This window comes from Rhinolophus sinicus, chromosome 15 (assembly GCF_057876585.1).
Source record: "Rhinolophus sinicus isolate RSI-liver-muscle chromosome 15, RSI-T2T, whole genome shotgun sequence".
Classification (NCBI taxonomy): Eukaryota; Metazoa; Chordata; class Mammalia; order Chiroptera; family Rhinolophidae; genus Rhinolophus; species Rhinolophus sinicus.
Window position 1 is genome coordinate 6,684,777 of NC_142515.1, and position 16,466 is coordinate 6,701,242.

A 16,466-nucleotide genomic window follows, 5' to 3' on the forward strand; every position below is an offset into this window, starting at 1 on the left:
ACCTATCAAATTGGTCTCCACTCCGGGAAGTCAAATTGTGGCCATTTTACCCCCAGTAATTTCTGGGCAGTAGGACGTGATGACAGGGGTCTGGCTTCGGGTCCAGCTGTCACTGGGTTTTTCTGGGTGGTGGGGGGATTGACTACACGGTTGTGACAGCCAAGGAGAAACCCAGTGTCTCTTAGAGACTCAAGCTGTTGTTCTTGTGCTTGGTGGGATCTCGTTTGTTATGTTCCCCAATCAGTTTCCCAAATGAAATTTCTAGACCAACTTGCAACTTTTACCGAGCTTATCATGCTCTATTAAGGGACTCTATTAAGCTACTACTGTGTCTGATACAAATGTTCATGATAAACAAACATATACATATTAGTGTATCTCCTTGTGTGTGACCAACATTTAGTGCTTATAGGGGCTAAGCATTGTCCTACGTGTTTCAAGGGTACTAAACCATTTAATGCTCACATTCATCCTTTAAGCTCAGTACTTTCCTGATTCCCATTTTATAGATGATGAAACCGTGGCATAGATGCTCAGTTATCTGGCCAAGGCCCAGGGAGGGTGAGCAGTAGGGCCAGAGAGTGACCCAGGGCATACTCTTCTTACTGCTATACCTCTACCTGGAACTGGTAAACAGGTGGGGAAAAAAGGTAAAAAAAAAAAAAGTGTGTAGTCCCAATGATGTTTTATTTTCTCTTAGGAGTGACTGGGTGACCTCCTATAAGGTCATGGTGAGCAATGACAGCCATACGTGGGTCACTGTTAAGAATGGATCTGAAGACATGGTGAGTCTCTGCTTCCCTCTAACCTTGGTGCCTGGCTGTGCAGGGCTCTGCAAAGACAGGCAATGTGTGCCCAGGCTGTGTTTGCACCTGGGTGTTTGCTGACTCTCTGTCGACTCACTAAGTCTAATGGATAATGACCTTCCTTCCATGCCAGAAGTTTGGCATCAAGTAGCCCACCTTTAGGGCTCACGTAAAATTCAGAGCTTGTGGGGTACAGTCTCTTCCACAGTTTACAGGTCAGCCCCGGAAGTTGTGTGGTCCTTAGGTAAGCTGAGGCCCCTCACAGCTATTCAGTTGTAATAGTTCCCCAATTTGCTTTAATGACCCCCATCTTTCAGCTCATGATTTGCTCTAGGTTAGCCTGTTCTGACCATGTCACTCTTTTCCTCCGGTTCTCAAGTGCATGTTACTGACATGCTATGCAGTGTCTTGCACAATCTGACCGCAGCCTCTGTTCTCTGTTTTCAACCTTCTTTCTCGTTCTTACTACCTCACCACCCCGCACACACTCCTGTGTTCCAGAAAAAATGAGCCAGCTGCTTGTCTTCCCCTGAATTCCACCTCTGGGCTTCTCCAGCCCTTGCTGCTCCTTTTCTCTAGAATCCCTCCCATCCGTACAGATCTAAATAGTTTTCCTTGAAGGCCAGTTCACATGGCAGCCACCTCTGTTAAGAATGGAAAGGTCTCCTGGTCCTTTGCTCCCGAAGACCCAGAGCTCTGTGGCTGTCCCTTTGCCGTGGCATGACTAGATTTCAGCTATGACATCTAAGCATTACCCTCTCCCCGCTACCGGATGGGGCTTCTTCAGGGCATGGTCCAGGCCGGATTCAGTTCTCTTTTCCCCACGATGCCCAACATGCATGTGGTGTTCCTTGTGGAATGAGTGACTTACTGACCCTTTTATCCCTTGATGATCAAGCTCTAAAAGAGTCTGCTTTCCCCCTTGTGCACAAATAGATATTTGAAGGAAACAGTGAAAAGGAGATCCCTGTTCTCAACGAGCTGCCCGTCCCCATGATGGCCCGCTACATCCGCATCAACCCGCAGTCCTGGTTTGACAACGGGAGCATCTGCATGAGAATGGAGATCCTTGGCTGCCCGTTGCCGGGTGAGTTGGTCCTTCTGCGGGGAGTTGGTCCTTCCGCGGGGAGTTGGTCCTTCCGCGGGGAGTTGGTCCTTTCACACTTCCAGCAAGACAGGAGAGCAGGTGTCCAGCCAAGACAAATGAAAATAAACCGAGCAATCTTCTTCTTCAGCAACAACACACCTATTGCAAAATATTGTGAAAACCTGGGTAAGCAAAAAGAAGATAGATAAAGATCCCCCCTAATCCCACTCGGAAACACCGTGAACATTTGGGGCCTCAGAGTAACATGTCAACTGTGGTTTGCCTGCTGAAAGTTTAAGGTGATACATGTTTCAAGGTTGAAAATTCACTCCACCCAAGCGAGCAAAAAAAATTACCTAAAAATTTTTCAGTAACACATGTAATTGTCCTTGAGTGTTCCCGCTACCCTGGGTAGAGGAGGTGCTAGAAGTTCATTTTAAACTTGACTATGTACATAGTCTTTCTGTTTAAGTAGCATCACTTGGATGCCTGTATCTTTGGATAAATGCTTGTTTCTTTAGGTTGTTGTATTCCCCTGGTCCTATTTTCACGCGATGGTATCTGGCTGTGATCTCAGGGTGGTGGGCAGAAGGGGGCTTGAGTTCACAGGTGCTGGTATCTGCTCTGGACAGGCTGATCTGGTCGGGCTCAGGGCGGCTCTGTCTGGCCTTTCAGAACTTAGGAGTTTGTGCCCAGGTGGAACCTGGAGGTAGCAGCCTCTTCATCCTGATCAGACGTCTCCAGGGAAGGAAAGTGTGCCCCAGAGTATCCCTAAGGATCTTCACTAGCACCTGTAGGGATTTCCACATTCTTGTCCCCTCACAGGCGGCCCACAGGGAACAAGTAGCACAGCTTTGGGTAATCTCTCCTGGGCATTCTCCACCAGTGAGTCTTTCCCACGCTTGTCTAGTGTGACATCACGTCTTGCTGCCTCTGGATTTCCCAGTCCCTCCAGCACCGCTGGGGGAAGGGCACCACCAGCTTTGATGTCCTCAGGTACCACTGTATCCATCATGCTATTTCTATAGCCATCCCCCGACCCCCGCCATGAACTTACATCGACTGCATCTTTGAAGCACATTGAATGTCACTTATTGTTTTTCTCTTAATCCCATAATATCCCTGACCTTGCTTTGCCAACTGTGAAGTTTTAGAACACACACTGTATTGGTGAGAAAGATGGGTCTATCTAACCACCTACTTACCCCCACACCAAGTAGATCCTTTGTTGTATATCCGTACTTACTAATCGCACAACCTTTTTCATGTCATTAAAGCTATTAGAGACCATCTGTCTTGTGGATGCCTTTATCCTGGTTCATGGACAAAATGCCACGTTTTTAATCTGCCCCTTAGAGTTGGAAATGCACTTGTTCCCAATATTTTGGTTCTGTAAAGAAGCCCACAGTGAACATCTGTGTTTCTGTGTCATTGTGCGAGTCCGGGGTGATTGTGTGAATTATAGGACTGTTCAATTCTAGGATTATTGCTTAAGTGAGGTTATAAGTGGGAATGCTGGTACGAAGGAGTTTTCAAGGCTGATCCAGAGAGAATGTTGAAGGCCTGCACGATTTCAGAGCTGGGCCTCCCGTTGTGGTTGGTTCGTCCTGGAATTACAATCTGAGGGCCTGCCTGCTGCCGTGCAGGGCCTGCTGGGCTTTCCCAAGCATGCTGCGTCTGTGGGCACAGATGTGGGCGGGTGTCTGTGAGGCCCTCTGTGCCAGGCCAGGAGGCTTGCTCTCTGTGTCGCTCAGCACAGCCTCAGTCTGTTTGCTTCAAGGAGCAGGGTCATGGTTTCTCTCTGTGGGCAGGAATTCATCTATTGTTGGGAGAGGGCAAAGGACACCTGTGAGAGTCTCATGAAATAAATGTTTCCCTGTGAAGTTATTCTTCGCGTGTGTGTGTGTATGTTTGACGTTAGGTCCTGGAGGCTATTTAATCCTCACAAAAACAGTTACGGTGTGAAATCTGGGTGGGTTTCAAGTATGGACTTGGAATGGCTCTAAATTTTCCAACCCCAAATATTTAGGGCTATTTTTCTTCTAGAAGTTACTTAGCAGTCTGCCTAGACCTTACGCGTGCTGCCTGGTGGTGGTCACGTCCAAGGGCCTGGGGCAGCACACAGGGGCCTCCAAGCCTGTGTGTGTCGCAGTGCTCATTGCCCTGTTGTTGGCACAACCCATGTGTGCCAGTTAATGAGGTCGAAGGCAGGGATGACCCAACCAACTCAGCCATTCAAACCCAAGGTGACCTCACGGTCTAAATGCGGCGCCCAGATTCTGTTCTTCCCAGAACTCTTGTTGATGAAGTGTTCATTTACTTTGCTTCTGCTTCTCTTTGTTCTGCTCTTCCATTCCTTACCAATTTCCTGAGAACTCTCAGGTGGGGGCGGAGGAAGGTGGCGATTCTTTTTAAGACTTTGTGAATAATGTTTCCAGAAATTTCTGAACTGGAAACTGAATTACCTTACATCATAGTCTATTAATAGGACTTTTAAGGCTCAAAATTAAAAGAAAATGGGAGTGTTCTTTAATGGTTATAGCCTTTCATTTCTGCAAGATAAAAAGGTGCTAGAGACCTGTTTCATAACAATGCGAATATAGTTAGCACTGCTCAACTGTACTCTTCAAAACATGGTTAAGACCTAAAGTTTATGTTGTGTATTTTACCACAGTTACAATTGTTCAAAATTCAAAACAGAATTTGTTGTTCATTTCTTTTAAAGTAAAAGTTCTCTTCTCTAAATTTGGATGGACTTGTCCATTTTGGACTGAAGAGCTACACATATCAGAAGCTGGGGAGAGCTTCTGAAGATACATTTTTAATAATGAAGAGTTCAGGTTGACACATCCACCAGCTGAGTTCAAGGTCACCGCCTTGGTGGTTTTCAGGTATTTTCCTACTGCAGACAGCACTGCTGGGTTCTGAAAAGGGCCCCGTGAGCCTGCATGCCAATTCCTCACAGGGTGACAGGGCTGTGCCCAGGGTCCTGGAAAATAACCGTCGGGCCAAGGGATGATGCTGCGTGATCCCCCATGCTGCTCAGTACCTTGTTATGAATGTGTGACTTGGCCCTCTCTGGGGACAGTCATCACCCCGTCCTCATCTTCCTGGCCACCAGGTCTGAGTGATGTCCTCTCTCTGCACAGTGCTGAGGTGGCCAGGGTTCTTGGGTTGGACTCAGAGGACCTTGTGATGGGCTGTACAGAGGTCTGGGGAAAGGACCTTACTCTCCATCAAGCACAAGGGGAGCTGCTACAGGGCGGTGCCCCAGAATCCTTCCTGGAGGTGGGCTGGGCCCAACTGAAGTGCTGTCTCTCCTTTCTCCTGATACATATACCTTCCCCGTCATAAATCACTGAAAAAATATTTTAATTGTCAGATCGCCACCTGTCTTGCTGAACTATAATACTGTTTCAGCCAGCCTGCCCCCTCATCAATACGTATAAGTTGGGAGAGGGAGGGCGTCACCACAGCTGCAAAGACCTTTTCAATACATCTGTTTGCTTTGTTACCTTCCACTTGCTTCACAAAGTCAGGCCACGGTTTGAATACCCTCTTGTCCCATAGGATGGACCATTAATTTGAGCCTAGCCTGGGCTGTTGAAACAACAGGAATTAGGTGGGTGACACAGAGTTGCTCATGGTCACCCTTATGGAGGCCTCCTTTTGCTAAGGGTGATGTTGTCAGCGTCTTTTTGATGAGAATACAACAGCTCCCTGGAATTGCTTTGTATCAGCTGCAGCCTTTCCCCCACGTTACAGGTTCCGGGCCTTGTCTGCTCAGAAAAAGAGATACAAATTCACATCTTTTTCAGAGGAAGCCTGATGCACAGGAAGGGCATGGGCTTTGGCTTAGAGCAGGCCTGAGTTCAAAGTCCACTTCTACCCCTAGACAACGGGTTGCGGGCAGCTCATGAAAGTACTGTATGCTTTGCTTTCCTCATCTGTAAAGTGGAAACAAGACCTTCCTTATAGACTGGGGTTGAAGTCCTTAAAACTTCAAGGTCACCCTTTCTTTAAACATCCCAGTGAAGTAACCCAAGCCCTCATTATGTACCTATGGAAGGTCCTGGGTTGCTCTGCCTCCCCCCCATCCCCCCCCACCCCCAGTATTTCTCGCTGCATGGTTGCCTGCACTGACCTCTTGCTTCACGGTGCCTTCTCCCAGGCTACTCTTGGTCCCCTTGGGCCCTTCCTGCTAATTATTCTAGATTTGAGAACAACCGTCTCCACTGATGCGATTCACATGAGGCAATATTGCTGCACGGTGGGGGACAGGAAGGGGCTTTACTGCGTGTAGTGTAGACCCCCACAGACCTGATAGTCAGCACTGCTGTCCTGAAGGTTCCTGGCCATTCCAGCAAAGACCGGCCCGCCTCCACATTGCTGAGACCGCTCTCTCCCTGCGTAGACTTTCTCCTCTGCTTCCCATTTCCTGTCTGGCTCTGTCTTCCTCTGACTTCCTGTCTCTTGGACTTCTGAGTTGCGGGGGAGGTGAGTGGGATTGAACCATCTGTTTCCTTCTTTTAAATAGAGACCATGAACTCCTTTCTTCTCCCGTCTCTCATCCTTGCCCTTCATCCTTTTCAGTTCCATGAGAAGGACTCTGCCGACCCCCTAGAGTGCACACGGGCCGCCCCTGTTTTTATTGGCAGTGTTTCAGCAGTTCTTCCATTCCTGACACATAGACATCATGAAGACGAAATAAATCAGTTTGTAGATGCCAGCACGTGAGAAGTACAGAAAAAATGTGATTTTCCCTATTTCCCTCCATCCTTCTCCTATAGCCTTGGTTTGACCATTTGGTTCCATAGCTGACTCATTTCTAAGGTCACCTGACCCCATGAATGGTGGGTAGAAGAGATGGAAGTACAGATGTGATTGGTAAAATGAGGTCATACTGAATTAGGGCAAGCCCTCAATCCAATGACTGATATCCTCAAGCAGAGAAAACAGAAACACAGAGGCACGCAGGGACGCCATGTACGGACAAGGCAGAGATTGGAGTGATGTGGCTACACGCCAAGGATAGCCAGCAACCACCAGAAGCTGGGAAGAGCCAAGGATCCTACCTTAGAGCCTTCAGACCCCTGCTGACCCCTTGATTTTAGACTTCATTCCTTCAGAACTGTGAGACAATAAGCTTCTGTTATTTCAGGTTGTAGCTTTGCTATGGTGCCCTAGGAGACTAGCACACGAACAGACCCAGAGATGACATAATGTTCCATGATTATCCTCAGTCCTGAGGATGTGGTTTCCATTTACCACCCCCCTCCACCCTGCCACTTACCACCCTGCCTCCATTCTCCATTCTGCCATGGTGGTGGGGTAACAGTATTACAGTGTAGTCAGCCCCTTCTCCGAGGTCTCCTGGTCCCTAGAGTGTTATCTTTTCCATAACTAGCCTTTCCTCAATAACTTGATTGGAATATCCATCCATCTATCCATCCGTTCATTGCTCACACATCCATTCATATATCAAACACTTAAGCAACGCGTGTTCCGAGGCAGGGCCCAAGCATTCTGGTAAGACGGACACAGTAGCTGCCCCCACACTCTCACCCCATAGCGAGGGAGACGTGTCAGCATCTTCACCCCAATGAATCCATCAGAATTCGAGGGGATGCAGCCTTGCTGGCTCAGCCCATCCTCTCTGCAGTAGAAAGCAGCTTGCCCTTACTGAGTTTAAATAAACATGTGATTTCTCTTCTTGATCCAACTGCCGAATGTTGATTATCTCAGGAAACTGTAAAAACAGCAGCTCTCTGGAAAACGGTCCTTTCTCATAGCCTGATAGTCTGCCTCTCAGCCAGGCTGCAAATTGGCCCTTGGACTGTCTGGAGAGGCAGCGTCAGCCAAGAAATCAGAGGGTTTCCTGGACTTCTCTGCAAGCAGGGCAGTGGAGATGTCACGTGGTAGGGTTATATGAAATGGAGGCTCAAGGAAATAAGCACGAGTGATGTGCTGCTTTCTCTTTGGAGCCACGTGGAGCTGTGAGTTTGATGCTTTTGCTGATAGTGACGACCTGGGATCCAAACGTGCTTTGCCTGGGGGTCCGCGTCTTCACTCGGTTCCTTTTAGAATAATATTAACATAAGAACAGTCAGATGGGTCCTAGACAAATGTGACTTCTATTCATCAGTTCTTTATAGAGGGTTTGGTGCTTAGTTCGCACATGGTTCGAGGTCATTTGTACTCAGGGGTCTGTGCTGGGGGTGCCCGGGCTTAGGGAGGTCACACGGCCATCATGGCAGGTGTTTCCATGGCAGGTGTTTCCTTGGGCACGTCTGCGGTGCCTTTGCGCTCCTGGTGTCTTCCTTAGTTCTCAGGAGACCACTTTGAGGCCAGCGATTCTTTGTTTTTTTATTGAGTTAAAACTCAGATAACATACAATTAACCATTTTAAAGTGTACAGTTAGTAATATTTAGTGTATTCACAGGTTGTGCAAGCACCAGCTCTCTCTAGTGTCAGAACTCTGTTATCGACCTATAAAACTACCCTGGACCCACTGAATAATGATGTCACAGTCCCCCTCCACCATCCCCCGTAGCCTCTACTCTGCTCTGTCTCTGTGGGTTGGCCTGTTCTGGATAAAGCACATCAAAGGAATCATGAGCCCAGAGACTCTTGATTGCAGGTGAGCCCCCTTTCCAACAAAGGAAGCCTTTCCTCTCCCAGCTGATCACCTGCTTCTTTCAAGCGAGACACCAACCCCAAAAACAGCAAATGGCAAAGCAGGCAGTCCAGGCCTCCTCATAGTTCCTTTGGATTTCCAGTAGTGGCTTTGGTCTGGGATTATTACTGTTGTCATAAAAGGCATCCTGTGCAGTGAGCTGGTGGTTGATTTGGGAGGAGAGGGTGTCACCGCAGTGAGGTGTCTGGGGTGTGTCGTTTCCTAGGGCTGTCGTAACAAAGCTCCAAAAGCTCCGTGGCTTAGAACAACAGGGCGCCATTGTCTCACAGGTCTGGAGGTTGGAAGTCCGAGGTCAAGGTGTCGGCAAGGTTGGTTCCTTCTGAGGGCCGTGAGGGAGAATCTGTTCGTGTCTCTCACCCAGCTTCTGGGGGTTTGCTGACCGTCTTTGGTGTCCCCTGGCTTGTAGATGCACCACTCCCATCTCTGCCTTCGTCTTCACATGGCTTCTCCTGCATGCATTCCTCGGTGTCTAAATTTCCCTTTTTATAGACACCAGTTGTAACAGATCAGGGTCCACTCCAATGCCCTCATTTTAACTTGATGACCTCTGTAAAAACCCTCTCTGCAAATAAGGTCGCATTCTGAAGAACTGGGGGTTAAGACTCCAACATATGTTGGGGAGGACATAATTCACCCCAAAACAGGCAGACCAGTTGGAGCAGATCAGGATTTTCAGTAGTCGAATGAGAGGAGCAAGTAGGGAGAATGTTGTTTAGGGTCTCTGAGCCCTGCCTGGAGTTTGTCCCTGTAACTAAGGTGTTCCAGAAGGACTCTGCTGGTTTTCAGTATGTATGACATATAAAACCAACCACACGGAAGGACGCAGGAGACTGGTTCTCCAGAGCCCCCTCTGTGAGGACAGAGTCCTTGTAGATTCAATCAGTCAGAATTCTGTCTCAAAAATCAGAAATCTTCCTCAAATTAGCTGAAGGGGTGGGGCGGAAATTTGGGGCTCACATGAATGAAAATTCCAGGGATAGATCTGACTCTGGCTTCAGGGTCCTCTTGGTGCAATCAAGGTCCCCTCCCTCACTAGCTCGCAGACAGGGAGGCTGACCACTAACACCCCCAACTTGTCCTGCCTTCTGAGTCACTGCAGGAGAAAGAGACCTTCCTTCTGTAGCTCTGGGAGGAAAGCCATCTGATTGGCCCATTTTGGATCCTGGGATCATTGCTGAGCCAGTGACTGTGGCCAGAGGACAAAGTGTTTTAATTGGCTGGAACTGGTTCACATGTCTATACATGTGCGTGTTGGGCAAGGTAATTCCATGGGAACCACCTGGAATAGATTTCCCTCAGTGGAAAGGGAATCTTTTGTCCACAGAGGGAAGAAGGAGGCAGTGGGTTTGGCTACGTGGCTCTAGCTCTAGATGCTGGCCCCTAGGACGGCCGGATTTGGTTCTCACTCATCTCCTTACCTACAGTTTGTTGGGCTCCTAACAGATTCCCAATAACACTTTATCCAATCAGAATAAATGGACAAGTAAAGAAGGATTTGTTCAAAATGTGGGAGACACAAAGCTCTGGAAACTACTCACCCATGATTTTGAGATGATTCTGGAACTTGTACCCATCTCCTTAGGCAGATTGATTAGTGTAAGGCTGGAAGAATGTTGCCAAGTATGGAACTCTTTTGTACTTAGAGTTCTGAGATTTTCTTCAGTCCCTTCTAAGAACCTTGAAGGCATAACTTGTGTTCAAAGACAAAGAGGGCTTTAAAGAGTTTTGGAAAGAGGCCCCTGGGACGTAGGGGGGGAACGGTGAATAGCTCTTAGAAAACAGCATCTGTGTAAGTTAAGTATAAAGTGAAAAATATGTACCTTTGCTTTGAAACATAGAGGTTTGGAAATCAAAAGGGAGGTGGCTCGCCTGAGGGAAGGGTCAGCCTGTACCCCCAGAAGGTAAGCCCTTGAAAAGTAATGGCGGGCGTATTTTTGGCTCAACCTGAATGGCTTTTGCTTTCTTTTCTGGACAAAATGCCAGTTTGCCCGCCCACATTTCCCTTTCAGTGACAGTCATTTGTTTCTAATAGTATTACTGGCAAACCTTTCGTGAATACTAAAAACTGTCTTTTCATTGTTTGCATGTGATTTTCAGCTCATTGCACAAGGCTTCAATTTTCAAGGGTGAGGCCAGTCTTTGAGTGAACTCTGGCAAGTTTGGTTATGGCAGTCATGACCTGTGGCTGTGAGGACGCAGACACACAGCTGGCTCAGTTGATCTCAGATATTGCGTATTATGTACCGAGTACTTTGTCCCTCTGGCCATGTGCTCAGTGCTTTAACAGGCGCTTCTCAAGCTTCTGAGCCTACGGAGTCAGCTGGGATTTTTTAAAATGTGGACTCTGATCCAGTAAATCTGGGCTGGGTTGAACAAGCAGTGAAAGCGCTAGTGACCACATGTGGTGGCACCAATTGGGACTTGTAGCTGCGGGTACCACTGGGATCGTTGCCTGCCACTGCCCTGCCTCCAGAATTACCCTTCTAGCCGCTTGGATCAAACCAGCAGCTGCTGTGGTTCCAACATTGCTTAGGTGGTTCCTGGATTAGATGATGGACCTATCTAAAGCTCCGTGTTCTGTCCAGATGGAGGGAGAGCTGAGCTGGCCAGGATTTCTGGCTGCGCACTCCAGATGCTGGTGCCGGGAGGCTGGCAGAGGCTCTGTAAGCCTCAGTACTTTTTGTTAGATCAGGAGAAAGACCTCGGGCCCACTGAGTCGTCCCTTCCCCTTATCCTCCTCTGCACGCCTCCTTGCCCTCCCCTTTCTTCTGAGTATTCTTTGTTTTTGTAATTATATAAGCATTACATACTTACCTAACTACAAGCATGAAAGAAAAAAAGTCAAGTTATATAAGGGAATCAAGTCAAGACAGACATGTTCTCCCCAGACCCCTGAATCCCGGTCCCCAGAGGTGACCACTATTAATACACCCCTGTTGGGGTGCTTCAGACCAACAACAGAACCCCAGCTCCCACTGGCTTAACAGTTAGGGGAATTGTTCATCTTGTGTGATTGGAAGTCCCAAGGAAAGCTGGACTCCAGAGTTAGTTCACTCATTAGCTCCTGATGTTATTGGGGTATTCTCTCTCCTGTACCTGGAGCGGTTCTCACCCCACCTCTGTGACATTAATTTAAAGTCCTTCCCTTCAGTATGGACCAGTAAGAGTGGCCAGGGAGTGCTGTGGTCTGATTGGCTTAAACTGGTCACGTTGGACCCCTGGAGCTGGGGGTGTGAGGTCTGTTTCTGAGAAGTGAAGTGGGGAGTCCCGAACTACACAGGCTTCTGTTAGAGAAGATGAAAGTAGGCTGCATGCTGGTAAGAGATGAACAGTGTCTGTCACACTTCCAGAAATTTCCATTCATGTATGCAGTTGTGATATTCATTCATTCATTCATTCATTCATTCATTCATTCATTCATTCATTCAGTGCTGACAGTTTGCCAGACACACAGATTATCCCAATCATCTGTTGGTTTACTAGCAATAAACCAATGAGGGATGTGCCAGTGTGTTTCCTGTTTTGGGGGCAAGAAACTAAGGCAAAGACTCTCCAGTGACATGTCCAGGGTCACACAGCACATAAGTGGAAAAGCAGAGGTTTGAACCCAGGCCCCCTGGCTCCAGGCCCATGCTCACCATCCCTGGGTAATTCTGACTCCTAACAAGCTTTTTGAAGGTTGTCTCTCTCACCTCTGTGCATACGTGAGAAGATGGAGATTGGGTTGTGTCCCCACACAAATCAGGGACCCAACAAAGCCAGCACAAGTAATAGAATGATGTCAGTGAATCAAAACCATATTTCTCTCCCTAGATCCAAATAACTATTATCACCGGCGGAATGAGATGACCACCACCGATGAGCTGGACTTTAAGCACCACAATTACAAGGAAATGCGCCAGGTAAGACCCAGGTTTGCCAGAGTGACACGCCCAGGAGCGCGTCGGTTTTTATTTTCAGAAAGTAGGTGATGCGTTAGACATAGAAGCTGAATGATCATTTTGGTTGTCTGAGGCCACACTAAATGCTTGTAGTTCCGAGTCTGAGAATGCCTCGTGGGGGCTTGGGTGACCGGCAAATGGCTGAAACAGAATTTGAACCCAGACTTTGCTGACTTAATACTCTAGTTCCTAAGAATCACTGTGGGTAGAGTGATTCACTGATTTATTAGACGCAGAGGTGAAAAAGAAAAAGGATCCAGAGGAACACTAATCGTAACAGCAGGAAGCCCTCATGTGGGACCTATATTAATTTACCTCCATTAGTAATTTACCTTCATTAAGGTGGCCCGTCCTCCCAGCCTCCCTCGGAGGACAGCCACTGTTGTTATCCGTATTTTACTGATGGGGAAACTGAGTCACTGAGCATCCATAACCCTACTTTTTGTTATTTCAGAGTCTCCGATTCTCATCCTAGTTGCATATTAGAATCATCTGGGGGACATTTGGAAAAATGCCTATACTTGGCCTCCACCTCAGGCCAATGAGGGCAGAATCTCGAGGAGAAGGGTCTGGGCATCTAAATTTGTAAAAGCGCTCCCCGTGATTCTAATGTGCAGCCAGGCTTCACAGCACCCGGCTGATACCCTTATAGCTCTGAGTACTTTCATACAGTTAGGAGGAAAAGGTAATCTCAGATGAGCTTTTTCCCTGATTTAATTACAGAAACCATTAAATTCTGAGCTGTTGATGGCATTTGCATAGTGAGTGCAGAAGGGAGAAGGGACCAAACATGTATTAGAACGGACTGAAAAGGGAGACTATGCTGAGTGCCTCTGACATCCTGTTAAGGGTTTGCCACCAGCGTGGTGCTGGAAAGTGTGGGAGGTGCTGGCAAACGATAAATCCTTAGATGTTAAAGAAGCTGTTTGAAGAGAGAGAACAAACAGAGAAAGGTCCTCACAAATTCATTTACTAAACCCAGAATCGCCAAGGCCAAGTTAACATGACTCAAAGTCAGGGCTCTGAGTTACGGAACCAACCACCCAGCACAAGTGAGGACGGAGCCATTAGGCTGAGCCGCATCCCAGGGAATCAGCAAACCTGGTTTGTCTCCATGTCATTTAGCAGCAGACACTCACACACAGCTTCTAGACACCTGTCAGCACAGACTTAGAGATGGGACGCGCTAAAGAAATTGTCTTGCTGTCTTGCTCTTCAGAAATCACGATAATGTATTTGGACTTAAGGTCGGTGAATCATCCGGCCGTTCTACATCCTTGGGTGTTTACAGGCCTGTGCTCGCTGCTCCGTTTGCAGAGCACTTGCGTGTTAACTCAGCTGTGCCCCCCGGACATCTCAGGACAACGTTTCGAGCCCAGAAATTAGACAAATATCAACTCAGTGAGTGCAATTAATGTCAAAAGCAATAAAGCTAAAATGCATTTCAAGTGAGCGAACTGCAGAGTCCAGGTAGCTGGTGTCTTTAAATAGTGGTGGTGTGTGGAGAACCGGGGTTCTTTTCATACGGGGGGAGCTGGGGACCTGTGCTTCATTACCCAAGCGACTCTGGTCACCATCCTTGGTAGCTGTGAGAGCTAAGAGAAACCTTGGTATGGTGATACAGCCTCGCGGGTGATGCTGGATGACCCCGCCAGGGTCCCAGGCCCCAGCAGCACTCCACTGGGGAGCACCCATCAGTCCTGAAGAGAGCTCACGTGGGAAGTGATTTGCCACTTGGACCCCTGGCTCCTGGAGATGGGGATACAGTCGGCATGTTTAGCAGTTCCCCACATGGAGTCTGCTAGGTTACTGTAGAAATTCTACTTCAGGGGAAAAACAGTGTTAGTTTATCCCAGTATTGAAAGAGATTTTACCGCAAACAAAGAAACAGCAGCAGGAACAGGAAGCGAAAATAGAAAAACTTATTGCCGGGGAAGGAGAAATTCCTGAGAATGTGTGTGACTCCTGTGTGCAGAAATACTTCTAGAGCAGTGACCTGTAGGCAGTGACCTATTCTTCCCTCGGGGGAGCCCCGGGTAGTTGGGGTGGGGAAGGAGCAGAGGAAGGAGAAAGTCGTACAAACACTAATATTATAAGGCAGAGTACGTGAATTATTCCCCGAGTGCTGAGTCTTCACAGCACGAGTCACGATTTATAATTGTTTAGTCATCTGTCTGTCTGCATGGATGTTACATCTCCTTCCGTTGGGACCACGAAGGCAGAGACTCTGTCATTTTATCATAAATCTGTAATGTGTATGAGATAAATATGTACGTTTGAGGTGGTCACAGGGGAGACCTTTGGGGAGTAGGAGGGAGAAGTGACTGCTTGCTTGGCCATGGTTGGGAAGTGGGTTGAGATGGGGCTGGCCGTCGCCCAGGGCCTGGGGCCAGGCTTGAGCAGGCAGAGATGGCAGGAAGGGCACTCTGAGCAGGGAGGGAAGCAGGAGCACAGGTATGGAGGCAGGAGCGATTGGCATGTTTCTAGAATAGTCGGCAGTCTGTTGAGAGAGGAGACTGGCCTGAGTGCTGGGAGAGGCTTTTGTACTGAGTGAGAATCAGAGGAGGTTTTTATATGAGCGGAGCTCAGAGAGATCAATCGAGAAGATGTACGGAGAGCAGACCAGCGAGCACTGCCGAGTCCCCAGGAGAGGGACCGATCAGGCCTGAAGAAGGAGGAGGGGAGAGGCATTTCTGAGGTGCACTGGCTGGTCCTAGGTCAGCTGGAGTGAGCTGGGGAGAGAAAGGGGCCTGGCGTGCTTCTGACGGAGTGGACTGCCTTCCACAAAGGGAGGAAAGTAGGTGGTTCTGAGAAAGAGGTTAATGATTTGCCTTTGGTGTCGGGTATGGTGTTGTCAGGTTCTAAATGCTCAGGAAGTTCTGGTTGGTTGGCTGAGAAGCAGAGTGTGATGCACTAGAAAGAAGTAGAAACATGTGTTGGAAGGCAGCCAGTTAGTGGTGCTGATTTCCAGGGCAGCTAGGATGGTGGGGGCCTCAGGCTGTGGGCTAGCATTCCCACCTGCTCCGTGCTCAGCCTGAACCTGGGGGTGGGTGATGGCGGCAGCAAGCCAGGGCAGGGCAGCAGCCCCGCAGATCCGGACAAAGCCACTCCTCACCCATGGGGCACCTCTGACTCTGATTCTCTCCCTCCTTCCTCCCCCCTGGAATTCCTTTTCCATTTGATCAGATGCAGTGTCTGTTTCTCAGGCAATGAGCAAAGATGGTGAAAGAGGACTTTTTCTCTTCTCTTCTCTCTCTCTCTATTTTTTTTTTTTTTTTAACATTTTAATTCATTGGACAAACAGTATTGTATCAACATCAAATGCAAACCAAAAATCTAAAAGCGAGTCCTCCATGAACCCACTACCCTCAAGAATCAGCAGTTTTCATGTCCCCCAATTTCTACCCAGTGTTTGAATTTCTGTGTTCACAGAATTCATAAGATTTTGTTCAGATGATGGTTACAACTTTGCCCGGCTTTTGTCAGTTAATCCTGGACCATTAGCCAGTTTTCATGCTGTCTTCATAATTGTATTTGTAATGCCCCAGAATGTTCCAGTGAGTGGATGCATTATAATTCCTTCAGCTATCTTCCTGCTCTGGAGCGTTTGGACATCTCCCAACTTTTAACAAATACCGAGAAAGTATGAAACATGCTACAGCAGGTGTGATCATGCATATACTTTTACCAGTATCTATGAACAGTTTTCTTCTGATATATTGCTATAAACTGAATTACCAGAAAAAGGAGCTTTTTCTTTTGTTTCCTTCAGGAGAGGAGGAAACAACAGATCCCAGCATTCAGTAGTTACAAGGATGGCAAACTTTATTCCCATCTCAGAGATGAGGAAATAGAGTCTTGACCAGGCTAAGGGTGTTGCAAACCCAGGTACTCTCTAAAGTGATGTTTCTCAACCTTGTTTCATTAGCACCTG

At 47.9% G+C, this 16,466-nt stretch overlaps 1 protein-coding gene across 1 annotated transcript in view; it reads left to right on the forward strand.

Annotated features, from left to right (window-relative positions):
• CPXM2 (carboxypeptidase X, M14 family member 2) overlaps positions 1-16,466 on the forward strand; it is a 98,515-nt gene that overhangs the window by 62,955 nt on the left and 19,094 nt on the right. The window contains exons 5-7 of the mRNA XM_019742217.3: positions 701-785; positions 1,743-1,893; positions 12,405-12,493. Of these exons, the coding sequence (XP_019597776.1) occupies positions 701-785; positions 1,743-1,893; positions 12,405-12,493 (325 nt within the window). The remainder of the gene's footprint in view (positions 1-700; positions 786-1,742; positions 1,894-12,404; positions 12,494-16,466) is intronic.